Consider the following 17,803-nt stretch of genomic DNA (forward strand, 5'->3'; position numbering starts at 1 on the left):
GATATGGAGGGTAAAGCTTGTGAATTTTTGAGACGTTGGAATGATAAAAGATTATAATAATTATGGCTGTTGTGTTATATTGAATTAGGCTAAATATATAGCCAGATATGAATAATAAGAAGTATAGGCTCTCAAATGAATGCGTGCTTGAGAACAAGCCGAGATGATACATAAAAGAAAGAAAGACAGGACGAGTTCAATGTGTTTTTGTAGCCACGGAGCTGGACACACAGCTGTTGTCATGATTGACAGTTTTACTACGCGAGGACTTGTAGGGTCTGAGGAAGATTCTGTTGTCCCCAACAAGCTTAATATTTACCTGCTGGATCCCTCTCGTTCGCCAATACAGTCTCAATTCCATTCTAATGACACGTTATGAGTAACGCGGATAATTTCCTGATTTTGCGAAGGATAAACCCCTTCCCATTTTTACGCATTAAATTACCTCGTGATAGGAGTTTTAAATTTTTTACCTCGGAAGCTGGAGTGCCTGAGTTCGACCCATGTTGGAACAAAGAATTTAACCCGATACTATGGCTTGATTAAGTCATATCTTCAAGATGTACTGTGTGATATATGTTTGATATTTTTTTATGTAATGTGTTTACGTGTTTTCTTATTCCCCAAAGTGTTCTATGGTGATGGGTTTGATTCCAGCGTTGGTTGATTTTTCTTTGAATATAATTTGTTAGGTAAACCTAGGATACACGTATGTGTTCAGTGTAATATATAATTGTCAAGGTCAAATAGACCATGTGTTTGATATGCGGCGATGCAATCTCGTGTGTAAAGTAGATGTACTTATGATATAAATCTTTTTTTTTTTTTTTGCTAGGGGCTTTACGTCGCACCGACACAGGTCTTATGGCGACGATGGGATAGGAAAGACCTAGGAGTTGGAAGGAAGCGGCCGTGGCCTTAATTAAGGTACAGCCCCAGCATTTGCCTGGTGTGAAAATGGGAAACCACGGAAAACCATTTTCAGGGCTGCCAATAGTGGGATTCGAACCTACTATCTCCCGGATGCAAGCTCACAGCTGCGCGCCTCTACGTGCACGGCCAACTCGCCCGGTGATATAAATCCTTTCCAAATCATGACTAATAATTAATTAAAGACATGATTAATGATGAATTATGATAAATTAATCAACAGGATGGATGCTATTTAGCATCACTGCTATAGATAAATAAATCCACGTATCAGTGTGTATTAATCAAATGATTTGAGGTATGCCGAGGACCAACTACAACTATGAATAAACTACAAGGACATTAAGTCATACTATATAAATAATTTTTGCATTATTCTCGATTGTTTCTTGTTTATGTGTTGTAGTATGGCACCATCTCATGCGATTTTATCAGTATAATAAAATGTTTAGCAAATAATATTTCAATGAAGATTCTTCTCATTTAATAATATTAGCGTACTCCTCTCACATTATAGAGAATCCTACTTTCGTTATATCTCATGTAGTGCTTATTTTCTTTTTCGAATATTCCATTGCCCGTATGCTTTATGAGTTCAGCCAGTGACGCAATGAAAGTAGGGAGGACGAGACTTCAAGCCTGGTAAGTGACTTCTGTAGGTTCTCATCCAACAATTCCATCTATACATCTGTTTGTGAAATCGAATTACGTAATTGTTGCCCTAAATGACCCAATATGGGTACAATACATGCTTCAACCTTAAAACATAACCATGCTTCTTTCTAAAGGAATATTCAAACTGATTCATACCCTAACATGAACGACTTTAACCAAGGTTCCTGTTTTGTAACAATACTTATGACTCAGGCGACTATAACAATTGAAGAAACCCCCAACTCACGCTGTGATAGATTTCTAGTCAATACAATTTGAGAAACCCCAATTCACGCTGTGATCAATCCAGTCTACAATTTGGATGTCTAGTCATTATAAAATAAATTAATTCATTGTTCGTAAATTCTGGCAAAGTAATGTACATATTGTAAACTATGTAAAAAGCATAGGACCATTGTATTTAGTATTAAGTTAAGTTTACTATTAAGTTCCGATGTTTATAGTTTTAATTCTTGACCTTAAGATTTAGTATTAGGCTGAAGATGCCCATAACTAGGGCGAAACATGTCCCTAACTAGTGTTTTTAATTCATGCAGAATTTAATCACTAAAAATATATATTTGTATTGAAAAGGTGGACACAATAATTTTAATCTTGAAAATGTTTTACTTATTGTATCTTCAATACGGACCAAAATGAGATTAGTTACCTGTAACTTGAGTTTAAGGTTCGCAAAATCCACGAGTTTGCAATGCGTAACAGCAGGTGAAACGATTTTTTGACAAATTCATTGAAGTGATGGAAAAATATTCATTCAAACCATCGATTTTTAATGCTGATGAAACTGGGGTATCTGTAGTGCATGAAAATCAGTTGAAGGTCATTTAAGTGAAAGGTAAGAAACAAGTAGGAAAGTTGACTTCTGACGAATAGGGAAAGAACGTCACCGTTCTGTTGTTCATTAATGCTTCAGGGGACCAGTTTGTTCCTCCCTTATTTGTTTTTCCACGGGTAAGAATGGACAGTGAACTACCAAAAGATGGTCCCCACGGTAGTGTGTTTGATGCGCAACCGAGTGACTGGATCACGAAAGATGGATTCCTTAACACATACAAAACACCCGTATCCGAGTTACTGCCTATAGCACGTGACCATGTTGTGGACCGTATCCGAGTTAGCCCGGATAAGCGCAACCTTGAACTGGAGCCGTTCCTACGCAGCTGGGATCTATTTTGGTCACAAATATGTGCAAGAGAGATGAAAGTAATACCCTTATGAATGCTTCTACTCACCAGAAACCACATGGCCACGGCGATTTTCCCTCCCAATGCACTTTCTTTACTTTGTTCCTGAAGGTAGCCTAGCGCTGGCACAACTAGCTGCGTAGTTGGTTTGTGATTGCACAAGCATGTGTATAATCGCGTTCTGAAGTGTAACCATGGCGTGTAGACACAATATAAATGATGCAAGTGATGCGAATTTACAAAGCACAGTTTTTCAGCTGCTTGAAAATTATCTTGGCCAGGAGTATAACAGTCTATATGGACAATTATTACAAATAACGTTGGACTCTCAAAACAATTACGGGAACAGAACACTGCCCTATGTGGAACAATACGGTCAAATAGGGGTGTACCAAAAGATCTAAAGGAACACCAGGCAATTCTCAAACGGGGGGAAAAGTGAACCTGATATACAAGTACAGTCACCTCTCTCCGAAATCTCAGCTCCATCTACTTCATCAGCTCCAAGTCAACGTCCCGCGATTTTGCCACTAAAAATCGCACCGGCCAACGATCCGTTATATAGGTTAGATAGGAAGAGAAAAGAGCATATTCTCTTTAAGTTTCCACTATCAAATATAGTCAAGTTCCCCTGAAGAAGGTGCAAAGTGTGCTTCAAAAATAAAATTATTAGTGAAACATGCTATTATTGTGGAAAGTGTGGTGTTCCCATTCACCCAGGAAAGTGTGACATTATCTACCACACACTACAGAGATACTAGAGGACTTCATTAAGGTATGTGGAAAATTTTGTTTCCATAACTTGTTTAGTTTAGAACTCATTGTGAAAAGAATTCGTTGTTTGCTCTGCCACTAACAGCTGGAATAGCTGGGCTAGCCCTTTAAATAGCCGCTCAGATGATGGGCGTGAATGTGTTAAGTGGACGAGAGCTTTTTCTGAAAGAGTGAATCCAGGTGAAGAGAACCCGGTGCTGTTGATTGTTGATGGCCACTGTAGTCATAAAGATTTAGAGGTGATATTGTTTGCTCGCTCCAGAAACATCCACATCTTGAGTCTTCCACCACACACTACCCACAGACTGCAGCCTCTGGATAGGGTTATTATGAAGGCCTTCAAAAATGCATACGAGGCGTGCTTTTTGTGGACGAGGAAGTACAGTAATTTGAAAATCTTGCTGAGAGACATTTCTGGGCTGGTAAATGCTGCATTTACCAAAGTGTGTCCTATGGATCTGGCTCAGGCGGCATTCGCTTGTACTGGTATCTATCCGTTGAACCCCAATATTTTCAGTGACTTGGACTTTAATTCGCCTCCCACTGAACTGACACCATGTTTGTCTGAAGTTGCCCATACATGCCAACGTTCTACCTTAGAAACATCACCCGAAGCACAACCATCAACTTCAAAACACGCTGTAACTTTCGATTCCATGCCTTCCTCTTCAAGACCCGTCTTGTCAGTACCAAAGGCCACCACATCTTTAGAGATAAGCCTACATAGCTCCTCTTTGTCCCCAAGTGGAAACCTAATTCACAACATCTGTCCACTTCCAAGTGCTAAGATTGTAAATTTCAACATACGGAAACAGCGTGGGGACCAAAGTGAAATTCTCACTTCAAGCCCTTACAAACTCCTCCTCGAAGAAAGGCAACGAATAAAAAGTGCCCATTCAGACCAGACGACCGTCAAGTCCAATATTAAATCCAGGAGAGATTTAAAAGGAAATATTCAGAACAGTAAAACTGCAAGGAAAGCGATGAAATTTCACACTGGAGACGACAAAACTGATTGTATCATCTGCGGGGAAAATTTTGCTGAGGACTGGATCCAGTGCAGTTTATGCAAGGGTTGGGCTCATGAAAAGTGTACAAATCTTGAAGGGAATGAACTTTATTATAAATGTGACATGTGCTGTGTGAAATAATGTAACAATACATAAGAAAGTAAGAACACTCCTTTGAAAGCAGAATGTCTGATACTGTACACCATGTTTTTAAATCTTTAAGATAGTTATGTTCCTAAATTACTGATAAATTGCTTTTGTTTAATGTTAGTATGTAAGAGTTGAACAGCAGTCATAAGGTGAATAATAAGGTTCCTGAAAATCGGTTATTTGTTTAATTCCACACTAGTCTACCTTTTTAACTCGAGCCTTTGCTTAGGTGTCTGGTACTGCCAGACCTTCCCTTAATTTTAATGAACTGTTAAGCGATTTTGAAAGTGTGAGTGATACAGAGTGTGCTGAAAATATTGTAAGTGAGAAAGAAACGGAGCCACCTAAATGAAAGAAGAAAAACACAGCGAGTTCACTATTTTCGTGGCGCACGGATGACTTTCACCACCGGACTTTCAAGTAACTAAGACAGACTCTGGGATCCACATAGTGTTTGACGACAACCCCAAAATTATTTATTTTTCTAAAATGTTGTGCCAGAGGAGTTGGTGTAGCTGGTTAAACAAATCGGTATCACAAACAACCAGTGGAACAGATTGAGCTCTCACCACATTCCAGGTTTAGAAAGTATTTTAAAATATCAACTTGTGTACTTTAAAGAGTTAAATGTATTAGTTGCCTACAGATTTTTGAAAATAATTTTATTTTGAGCTCATCACTATGCATAAAGATGATGTATGCATGGGCACAAAAAGTTTAATTTTGTTTTCTCTCAAAATAATATTGAACATAAGTGTAGGATTTTCCATTTGCATTTAGATTTATAAAGAACCAACATTTACAAACATTTTAAGCTAATCACCCTACTAATAAATTAAAAATTGAGGAATCTACATTTTTTACATACAAATAAAAAACCCTCAGCACTGAGGTACCAAACTGTCAACTGGTAACTCAGCACTTAAAATGTTAAAAAAAATTTTACCAGTTATAACACCGCCATTTCCTAAAGCACCTTGTAAGAAATTTGTAATGTTCCGCACACCAACATCACTGCTTGTTTTTATAATGTAATTAACACCTCCGACAATCACATTTTTGTCACTTTTCGTTGGAGTTCTTGGTGAAGAAGGTGGCAGTGGTCCAGGCAGCTGATTTAATTCTGCTTCATTACACTGAGATTCTTCATTTGCTCGTGGCCAGAAGAAGATCGACACATTACTGTTCTTGTGCTAAATTTATAAGTTATAAATATTACAAATATCACTTATTCCAAATATGACTATAAATAACGCTCACTAAGTCACTACACTGCACTCGACATGAGGAGTCAAGACTGAAGAGAGTGCTTTGGCAACCTCCCCACATCAAGCAAGGATCACTTAGAATTCATTAACTCAGTAGGGTGCACAATGGGCAGTGTTGCCAACTTATATTTTCAAGATCCGCTAAATACTACCAAAAATCTGCTAAAATTCCGCCAAGAAATCCGATCTCAAATAATAATAATAGTAATAATAATAATAATAATAATAATAATAATAATAATAATAATAATAATAATCATCTGAGGAAAATTCTCGGCCCCCGAAAAACAGAAGATGGATATAGACTGAGGTCACGCAAAGTGACAGAAGACCTTTCCAACATTGTAGCAGACATCCGCAAAAGACGTCTGAAATTTTATGGGCACGTCCACAGACTGCCGGCAAGTAGACTGACACACAAGATTCTCATCTACATAGAACATCTAAAAAATATTCCATGGGTACTGGAAGTGAAGAAGGATCTGGAAAAAGCCCAGATGAACTCAAATGACACCGCGGACAAAAACCTCTATAGGAAAAAAATGGATGGAAAATGCAACCAGAGAACGAAATGGGAAAGAAGACTGGAGCAAAGTGGACAGAAGAACGAAAAAGGATCCACGGAGAAAGGATGAGAGCTGTTTGGCAACTCAGAAAACAGAATCGTTAGAGCTTTGCGTGATCCATTGGGTCCATACGCACATAACAAAAATTAAAAAATGTCTGTACTCACCTGATCTGTGAGTTTCACTAGTATTAACCCCCTGCCTGCGAGCCGGCGAGCTAAAACTTGTAGGCGATTTACTGCCGGGTGCAATCTAGGTGAATCTCATACCTCAAGGGCCACACACAGAACAAGCTAGTTCATTAAACGGTCTTCCTTCATAGCACAAATATAAATGCTACTCTCTCACAGTTTCATTATCTGTCGTCATTCGTCAACTAAGAGATAAGTACCTTTCCCCACGCATTACAAATTTATGATACCACGATTTCATAACATCAAATCCAAATAACATGTTTTCCTCATGTGACTGCTAGCTCCTGACAAGAAATACGGAATAGCTCAGAGACTCACTGGAGTACAATTTTTTTTTAAAAAGTAATATAGATAAAACGCTAAATTCCGCTCTAATAAATCTAGAATTCCGCCAAAAAAATCCGCTGTCCGCTAAATGGTATATTTCTCGGCCGACAGTCTTCTAATTCCGCCAAATTTAGCGGAAAATCCGCCAAGTTGGCGGCAACACTGACGATGGGATTGACAGCTGGCTACCTCCTTACTTCCAAGAACTGAGGCCATCATGTTTTGTCCACAAGTATACCACAGCTGCACATGATGAGATCACCATACAACCAGCATTTCATCTAACTTGCTCAATTTTACAATAAAGAGCCTATATTTCTTAATGTAACTTCTTTTTCTTGGGCAATCTGAGGAATCAGAAGATGTCTACTTGCATGGACACGATTTTCTGCGTTCAATAAAAATCTTGTTTCAGCTCTTATCACTTATCAATAGTGTTTAAGTCACTGGAAAACATTTTTGCGCTGTGGCAGTTAACAAGTTGGCACTGAAAAAGAGTAGCTTCTAAGCAATCAGATAATGCATGTGGAAAAATTTAAATAAGCAATTGTGCCCTCCCAATAATGGACATCATTCAAATGCACATGCATTATGTATTACTACGAGCAGTGTCTGTAAATAAGAGGTTTTACTGTATCTTCATTTATAGTTTTCTATTATCATGCATGCTTCAAGATATTTCAGAAGCATCATCACTGATTTTCTCAATCACAATCCTATTTTACATACAATAAGACAATACCTACCTCAGATTCCAAAGGCAGTCTAGTTAGCTCTCGACTGCGTCGAAAGAAGCCCTGAACCAAAGCACCAGGACTATAGAGACGATCGACACGCTGCTGCCAGAATTGCTTTCTTTCAGAACCACGTGGTGTAAACCTCGATTTATCAACAGGCGTGGTCCAATGGATAGACTGATCTTGATTATCCGAGTCAGAGGAGCTGAGCGACTGCAAAGGAGTTCGGAATGGAGTACGCTGTTCTACTACTTGTGTTTCCTCAAGTCCATTATAAAAACTCTTAGGGGAAGACAACTCAGACTCGTACACTAGCAGATTGTCGGGCAAGGATGTTCCATTTTTTATATTCACTAATTTCTTATTTTTTGGAGAACTTAACACCTCGCAACCTTCAACTGCACCTGCAAGGAAAAGTTACAAAAGGATTTCACTATATTTTCACTTCTGAATAACATACTGGCAAACAATTCACAAAGGGAATATTAAATTTAAAGCTATAGCTCACCACAACTGAAACGAATTTCAGTTAAAATTTCATTGGAAGGAAGGAAAGAAGGAAGGAAGGAAGGTAGGTAGGAAGGAAGCCAGATCTAATGAAACATGGAGAAAAACGCAGTTTGCACACAATCTTGTACTTAGGCCTTTAAACTGTACAGAGGATATATTATTTTAAAATTTGTTTTATTTGTAAATTTTTCTTGAATTTTACACAAGTTTCATACTACTTCATGATGAATATACACTAAAATAGAACTCTATATCCTCTGGCTTATAACAGCAGTATGAGTTGGTACATTGAAGTGCTGGTCAGCATTTGCGTCTATCACACAAGCAATTCAGTCCATTGTTATACCGCTATTACTATATCATTCATGATGGGGAGTTATGGGAGAACCCTCAGAGAAATACCCGACCAAACCAAAACCAAACCAAACCCCTTGGCCTACCAAGTGATAGCCTGCAGATTGCGAGGTGACGCGTATTCAGCATAATGAGTCCTCGCAGCTGTTAATCTTGGCTTCCTAGACCAGGCCAGTATCTCGTCATATAGTACCTCAACTGTTCTCACGTAGACTTCGTACCAACTCTCAAATTCAGGTAAAAATCCCCGACAAAGCCCATAATCGAACCCTGGTACGAGGGCAGGCATGTTACCCCTAGCCTGTGAAGCAAGCAACTGTACTATCACTATCACTCCTGAATACGAGAATGCTGGGAAAATGTTTTTAAAAATTAGGAATTTTCACGGCTGGACCTAAATTGGTCAACTTTATTGCTCCTCTTAAAATCTATAGACAACTGCAAGATAGCTATGCACTATCATTAAGCAGTTAACTCACACAGATAATTATTTCTCAACAAATATAATCAGATTTAGGAAGTGGCAATTTATAATTCGAAAACAATAGTTTATCAGCTTTTTCAGCTAAATCAACTGTGCAAATTGTGCCCAGTGCTTCCCCAGATCTTTTGAATGGGCACACCCCACAGCAGATTTGACCAGTTGCCCAGATAACATAACTCCTAAAAGTTTCATGAGTAGAGGAGAGTTACAATAGTTTCACCAGGTCATATCAAAACACAGATAATTTTAAAATTGTCAAAATGAGTTTGAAAATTCATAACAGGACTCCTCACTAGGAATGTCATCAAAATTAAATGACTGGCATAACATTACTTGCCATGGCAGCTATGTTAGAGAAATCCAAATATAGATTTGAAGTCACGGCAGTAATCGACTGTGCGAACATCTTTCCTCAATTATTTCTTGACAGAGTTGCCAATGCCATTAAAATCAGAATGACAAGAAACTAATAAAAAGTCACAAAATTCCTTTATAAAATAAAAGTTAAAATCACTGAATTAGTAAAAGGTACCCTACCCACGGGAACAAAGCTAATGGTGCCAATAAAACAATTTTGCAACGTACTGAGTTTTAGCTTGTATAATGCCTGTATAGTTTATGAGATTTTTTTTTTAATGAACAGGAAACCAAGTCTGTTTCTTTAAGAAAGAACCTACATAACTCCCAACAGACGAATTCCAAAAATCGTAAATAAAATCGGTCCAATAAACAGATCATTCATTCACAATTCACCGTCGTCATCTGAAGTTTCACCATAGGAACTTTCGTTGCTGGCATCTATCCACAAATAGTCATCCTCACTACCGTTCACTGAATTTGAAGGCTGGTTCATCTAGCGAAATTCAAAAAGTGTGATCCAAGTGAATAAGTGCAAGGAAAACATTCTGCCAACCACTAGAGATAAGAAACCAGCTCCTTGTACCCATTTAAAACACACCAGATGAAGCTAATTCATCTGTCCGAACTTGTTCAAACCCATAATCGCACAGGCGCGACTTGCCAGTCTCCATACTCGTTCTGCACAAGTACACTCACAAGATGTAAAAAGTTTCAAACAAATTTATTAAAAGCCACCATTACAATACTCTACAATCTTTAAATTTAGATACCGTATAATTGTTACATGGATTTTAAAATGGGACATGTTTCGCTTAAACTTAGTAAGCATCTTCAGCCATTTAATCCAAAGTTAAGTCAGGGCCCTGAAACAGGTTCCTCATTGAGATCTAATACTTGCAATATTATAAGGTAGAAAGATGTAAAAATCTCATCTATGGAGTAAGCAGTGCTTAAATATACCGTATAATCCTGAATACCACCCGCCACCGAATAAGACCCGCACTCTAAATTTGAGACGGCAAAATAAGGAAGAAAATAAAAATCAAATAACTTACCTATTTAATTTTCTTCAAATACAGTAGAACCCCGTTTATCCAAAATAAAGGGGGCAGAGCCACTTCTGTTCACACGTTTTTTCGGATGACACATGGTAAATAATTTCAGAAATTAAATGTCGAAATAAAAATGCATATACTCTATTAAGCAAAAGTGCATACTGTATATTAACATTAAAATGTTTACATCCAGTGATTTCCTTCTGAATTTCCTTGGTGCAACACTGTCATGCAACTCTGTCACGCTACCGTTTAATCAACAATACATCAACTGGTGTAGATTCATTGCTTTGTTCAACAAAGCGTAAAGCAATATGAAATAATGAAACAATTTATTTTTCAGTGGGGTAAGAAAAGCATTGGATCTACAGAATAAAACCGCAAGGGCAGTGGAACGACCTTGGGTGAAAGAAAAATATTAATGGAGAAGGATCGCTGAACTTCCCTGGTTTCATAATAGATGCTGCAGTATAGTTCGAGCAGTAAGTAAGATGAAGCTCCCACAACTAAAGCAACGTTACCCACAGTCTAAATAATCTTCATGACTAATAATACAGGAATAATAATAATAATAATAATAATAATAATAATAATAATAATAATAATAATAATAATGCCTGCTTGTCCAAGAAAAAAATGTGTCATGAAACGAACTAGATGCTGTTTTGTTTTATGCTACACAAGCATTCTGGTATAAGTCATGATCTAAAAATAGGGTTTGCCTAGTAGCTCTCAGCACATATAGCAAGAGAATTACTCATATCGACGGCTAAGAACGAGAGGGTAAAAACAAAATATTAAAGTACAATTTTGCCAGAGCATTTTGGTTCAGCCGGGTTTCAGCTAAGCGAAGTTCGGTTAAGCGGGGTTCTACTGTATACCACAAATATAAATTCTAACAGCTTACAATTAATAAAATCATCACAAAAATCATAAATAAAATCGGTCCAATACTCAGATAATTCACAGTTCACCGTCATCTGAAGTTTCACCATAGGAACTTTCGTCGCTGGCATCTTTCCACAAATAGTCGTCCTCATTACCATCCACTGAATTTGAAATTCCACATTTCTTAAAGCTTTTGGACGCTAGATCGTTGGAAATGTGCGCCCATGCGGTCTTGATCCAGCTGCATATTAGTCCCACTTCAGGCCTCTTCACTCGTCTGGTTGGTGTTAACGCGTGATCACCATCAACATCCATTTAGTGTACAACTATTTCAATGCAGTTTTGAAAGGCCGGCTCACACACACACCTCCAATGGTTGTAGAATAGAAGCGAGTCCTCCGCGAATTATCGCAACATCGGTTTTTCCTTTCCTCATCATATATTTTACGGCATCAGTTGTATGTCCTCGGTAACTGTTCAACACAAGCAATTTTCGTTTTCATAACAAAGCTCCCGGGCGATGTTGCCAAATGCACTTCACCCAGTCCTCAACTAACGCACTGTCCATCCAGCCAGACTCGTGTTCTAACAATAACGCCGGACAGCCAGTTTCCTTTCGGAAGTGTTTTCCTTTTCAGAACCACATATGGAGGGAGTTTGGTTCCATCTGCTAATACGCACAACATTACAGTGCATCATTGCTTTTCGTTACCACCTGTTCTGATGGTTACACTTTTAGAACCCTTCGTATTCACTGTATTTTCCAACGGCATGTCAAAATAGACAGGTGTCTGATCAGTATTCCCAATCTGCGACAGCAAGTAAGAATTTTGCTTCCTCAAATTAATAATGTGACGCTGAAAGGCCATTCATTATTCTTCGTACGCCCCAGGGAGACATTGTGAAATAGATGTACGTCTCCGCATGCACAATCCCTTTCTCCGATAAAAGTTTCAGATCCATCCGCGGCTTGCAGTAAAACCCTGTGTTTTGAGTTCTTTTGAGATCTCTAGTGTTTTCAATTGACACATTTCATGAGAAACATTGTATCCTAACTCACGCTTTTCTATCACAAATTTGGGGAGCCGTTCTTCAATTTCTGGAAACGCGCACTCTGCCCACGGAACGCTCTGCGATTCCCGTTATTTTTTAGAAGACTTTACTTCTTCTTCCGCCAATTACGAATACACGACTCATCAATAACGTACTTTCTGCCAACAGCACGATTTCCATATATTTAAGCTTTGCTTACAACTAAGTTTCTCATGCACAGTAAATGACCGCAGACGCTGTTTTGAATCCATCGCTTACTATCGAGACAGCACCTTCACGATCACAATTTAGTCGTTGCTAATACTTGATTCAAACACCACAAACAACGGCTGTACACATGGACGAGACCTGGAGATATTGGAAGCTATCAAATAAGACTTCATTATGATTAGGCAGAGATTCAGAAACCAGTTGTTGGATTTCATAACTTTCCCAGGAGCAAACGTGGATCTGATCACAACTCTCAGGTCATGAAATGCCATCTGAAGTTGAAGACATTGAAGAAGGGAAGGAATCCAGTGAGATGGTATCTAGACAAGTTGAAAGAAAAGATTGTGAAGGATTGTTTCAAGGAACATGTTGCACAAGGACTAAATGGAAAGGTTAAAGGAAACACACAAGAATGGACAGTCATGAAGAATGAGGTCAGTAAGGCTGCTGAAGAGATGTTAGGAAGAAAGAAAAGATCAACAAAACACGAGATACTAGACCTGATCAATGGACGAAAATGCAAAAAATGAAGAGGGCAGAAAAGAATACAGGCGATTAAAGAATGAAGTGGATAGGAAGTGCAGGGCAGCTAAGGAAGAATGTCTGAAGGAGAAGTACAAGGATGTTGAAAGTTGTATGATCCTAGGAAAGGTAGATACTGTATACAAGAAAATGCAAGCAAACCTTTGGATAACGGAAAACTAGGTGTATGAATATTAAAAGCTCAGATGGAGAACTACTTCTAGGGAAAGAAGACAAGGCAGAAAGATGACAGGAACATATCCAACAGTTGTATCAAGGTAAGGACACAGATGATATAGTTCTGGAACAAGAAGAGAATGTTGATGCTGATGAAATGGGTGACCCAATTTTGAGGTCAGAATTTGACAGAGCTTTGAGAGACCTAAATAAGAACAAGGCACCAGGAATTGATAACATTCCTTCTGAATTACTGACTGCTTTAGGATAAACCAGCATGGCAAGGTTATGTGTGAGACAGGAGAAGTGCCATCTGATTTGACAGAATATTGTTATACCTATTCCCAAGAAAACCAGTGCTAACAAGTGTGAAAACTACCGCATAATTAGTTTAGTACCTCACGCCTGCAAAATTCTAACACATATTATTTACAGAAGAACGGATAGAAATGTTGAAACAGAGTTGGGAGAAGATCAATTTGGCTTCAGAAGAAATGTAGGAACATGTGAAGCAATCCTGACTTTACGTCTGAGCTTAGAGGATCGAATTAAGAAGGGCAAGCCCACATACATGGCGTTCACAGATCTAGAAAAGGCATCTGATAATGTTGATTGGACCAAGCTATTTGAGATTCTGAAGGTGATCAGGATCAGGTACCGAGAAAAAAGAATTATCTACCATCTACATAAAAATCAGTCTCCAGTAATAAGAATCAAGGGCTATGAAAAAGCAGCAGCAATCCAGAAAAGGGTGAGTCAAGGCTGTAGTTTTCTCCACCCCCTCCTTTTCAATGTTCTATATGAACAGGCAATAAATGAAATCAAAACTCTGAGATTTGCCGATGATATTTTATCTGAGACCGCAGTAGATCTGGAGAAGTTGCTGAATGGTATGGATGGAGTCTTGGGTGAGGAGTACAAGATGAAAATAAATCCAAAACAAAAGTAATGGAGTGCAGTCGTACGAAGTCAGGTGATGCAGGAAATATTAGATTAGGAAACGAAGTCTTAAAGAAAATGGATTAATATTGTTACTTGGGTAGTAAAATAACTGACGATGACAGAAGTAAGGAGGACATAAAATGCAAGCTAGCACAAACAAGGAAGGCCTTTCCTAAGAAAAGAAATTTGCTCACTTCGAACATTGATATAGGAATTACAAAAAAGTTTTTGAATACTTTCATTTTGAACATGGCATTGTATGGAAGTGCAACATGGATGATAACTCGCTCAGAAAGAAAGATAATAGAAGCTTTTGAAATGTGGAGTAACAGAAGAATGCTGAAGGTGAAATGGATAGATGGAATCACAAATGAAGAGATACTGAATCGGATTGGTGAGAGGAGTTATTATTTATAAGCTTCATTTTCCGTATTGATTGTATAGACAAGAAAAGTGTTCCACTGATCAATACTTATTTATTGTGAATGAATTATTACACTAGTACCGGTTTCGGCCTATCATGGCCATCATCAGCAAGTACATAACATTTATAGTCATTAGACAAAAATACAAAAATATTACGTTAGATCATCCGGATGTCTAATGAAGAATGGAAGTAAAATATATTGCAGTATTGTTATGTTAAAATATTTGTGATTAAAGGTGGTGGTGATGGTTACAATAAACTTAAAACCTATTTAGTGTTCATGGATATGAGTACATTAAACACATTAAAACATATAGGCCACAGTATGAAACACTTGAAAAATTATAACACATTAAAACATAGTATATATTTTTAAAATGTCTATTAAAATTTGAGTTCATGTTGAGTAGCACTCATTCTTCAATCTTCTTGTGGTTGTTGTGCTAATTTAGTTGTATTAGGTGATCGCTGAGAATGTTCTATGGCTGATATACTTCATATTGATGTGTTGTAAGAACTCTTGTCCTTAAAATTTTTTTGAAAATCGAGTACTGTGCAATTCAACTAATGATGTACTCCAGTAAGTTTTATATATACTGCGAGACAGGGTTTGGTTTTAGAGCAGTTGGTGGTGGCACCTCTCTTGTCTATGCACGTTATGTGGTTGTTATCTGTAAAGATAAGTTAATGTAAGTATAGTGTTCATATGAAGGAATGCCTGGTGTGTGTATGAAAATGAAAAGAGTACTTACTATTGTTGTTGTGGAACTTGTGTACCGCTATGTTTGGAGTTGTCTGTCTGATGCAGATACTATACTAGACAAACTTAACACTTTAGACCCCCAAATTAAATTCACTAAAGAAACCAAAAATAACCGTACTTTAAATTACTTAGACTTGACAATAACCAGACACGACAACCACTTATCTTACAAGATCTACAGGAAACCCACACACACTTTAAATACCATAAAAAATGACTCCATTCATCCTAACACCCACAAAAGAGCAGCCTATTATAGCATGATATATAGAGTTTTTAATATCCCAATGACAATAGAAGATCAAAATAATGAATTAAAATTAATCCACGATATAGCCAAACATAACGGATACAGCAAAGAAATGGTCAACAAAATCATTCACAAAATAAAATCCCAACCTAAAACTAAATTAATTAAAACAGCCAAACCCAAAAAAGATTATGTCCTATTTACCTTCAACAACACCAATATATATAACCTATAACTAATATTTTTAAGAAGCACAACCTGAAGATAGCACTGAAGACCACACACAACAGCACCAACACTATACACAACACCAAAACAGTCAATAATAATAATAATAAATACAACCAATCAGGTGTCTACCGTATCAAATGTAACAACTGTGACAAGTGTGACAAGTTATATTGGACGTACCGGCAGAAACTTCACCATCCGCTACAATGAACACATAAATGCAGTAAAACACAACCATTTTTCATCAATAGGTCAACATGTAGAAGAATCTAAGCATAGTTTCACAGACATCAATAATGACATGACAATATTAAACAAACTCTAAGGGCCCCCTGCTCAACATAACCGAAGATTTCTATATTTCTCTGGACCAATACGCTAACCCCAATCATAACATTAACAACATTACAGAGAAAACCAGCATCATTTTTGATAAAGCCATTCCTGCAATAAAGAATGACTATCTCAAAATAGTAAACACACGTCCTAACAAACCGACGAATCACAAGCCTAACCCCGCCTCTACCTCTACAATAGCCACTCCTCCTTCCCCTCCACCTACATCCCTCCCCACAGCTAACATGAGCCCCAGACGTACTCGTAGCAGAACACAGCAAGTCTCCAAACATACCGGTACACAAGCTCCACAACAACAATAGTAAGTACTCTTTTCATTTTCATACATACACCAGGCATTCTTCATACGAACACTATACTTACATTAACTTATCTTTACAGATAACAACCACATACCGTGCATAGACAGGAGAGGTGAAGCCACCAACTGCTCTAAAACCATACCCTGTCTCGCAGTATATATAAAACTTACTGGAGTACATCAATAGTTGAATTGCAGAGTACTCAATTTTCAAAAAAAATTAATGACAAGAGTTCTTACAACACATCAATATAAAGTATATCAGCCATAGAACATTTTCAACGATCACCTAATACAACTAAATTAGCACAACAACCACAAGAAGATTGAAGAATGAGTGCTACACAACATGAACTCAAATTTTAATAGACGTTTTTAAAATATATACTACGTTTTAATGTGTTATAATTTTTCAAGTGTTTTATACTGTGGCCTATATGTTTTAATGTGTTTAACGTACTCATATTCATGTACACTAAATAGATTTTAGTTTATTGTAACCATCACCACCACCTTTAATCACAAATATTTTAACATAACAATACTGCAATATATTTTACTTCCATTCTTCATTAGACATCCGGATGATCTAACGTAACATTTTTGTAATTTTGTCTAATGACTATAAATGTTATGTACTAGCTGATGATGGCCATGATAGGCCGAAACCGGTACTAGTGTAATAATTCATTCACAATAAATAAGTATTGATCGGTGGAACACTTTTCTTGTCTATACATTGGTGAGAGGAGATCGTTGTGGCTAGATTTGACGAGAAGAGAGAGAATGATAGAGCACATCGTAGGACACCCAGGACTTACGCAGTTGGTTTTTGAGGGAAGTGTAGGAAGTAAGAACGGTAGGGGTAGACCAAGGTATCATATGACAAGCAGATTAGAGCAAATGCAGGATGCAGCAGTTACGTAGAAATGAAAATAGCACAGGATAGGGTGGCAAGCAGTGCTGCATCAAACCAGTCTATGGACTGATGACTCAAACAACAGTAAGGATGTAAAAGGAGAGGGCATACAAGTCTCTGGTACGACCCCAAATAAAGTATGGTTCCAGTGTCTGGGACCCTCACCAGGATTAACTTACTTGATT

The 17,803-nt window shown here is 37.7% G+C and overlaps 1 protein-coding gene across 1 annotated transcript in view; it reads right to left on the bottom strand.

Moving 5' to 3' along the window:
• Positions 1-17,803, bottom strand: part of LOC136874889 (disks large-associated protein 5) — a 166,974-nt gene that overhangs the window by 113,193 nt on the left and 35,978 nt on the right. The window contains exon 2 of the mRNA XM_067148594.2: positions 7,825-8,219. Within this exon, the coding sequence (XP_067004695.2) occupies positions 7,825-8,219 (395 nt within the window). The remainder of the gene's footprint in view (positions 1-7,824; positions 8,220-17,803) is intronic.

Source organism: Anabrus simplex, chromosome 5 (assembly GCF_040414725.1).
Source record: "Anabrus simplex isolate iqAnaSimp1 chromosome 5, ASM4041472v1, whole genome shotgun sequence".
In the NCBI taxonomy this organism is placed as follows: Eukaryota; Metazoa; Arthropoda; class Insecta; order Orthoptera; family Tettigoniidae; genus Anabrus; species Anabrus simplex.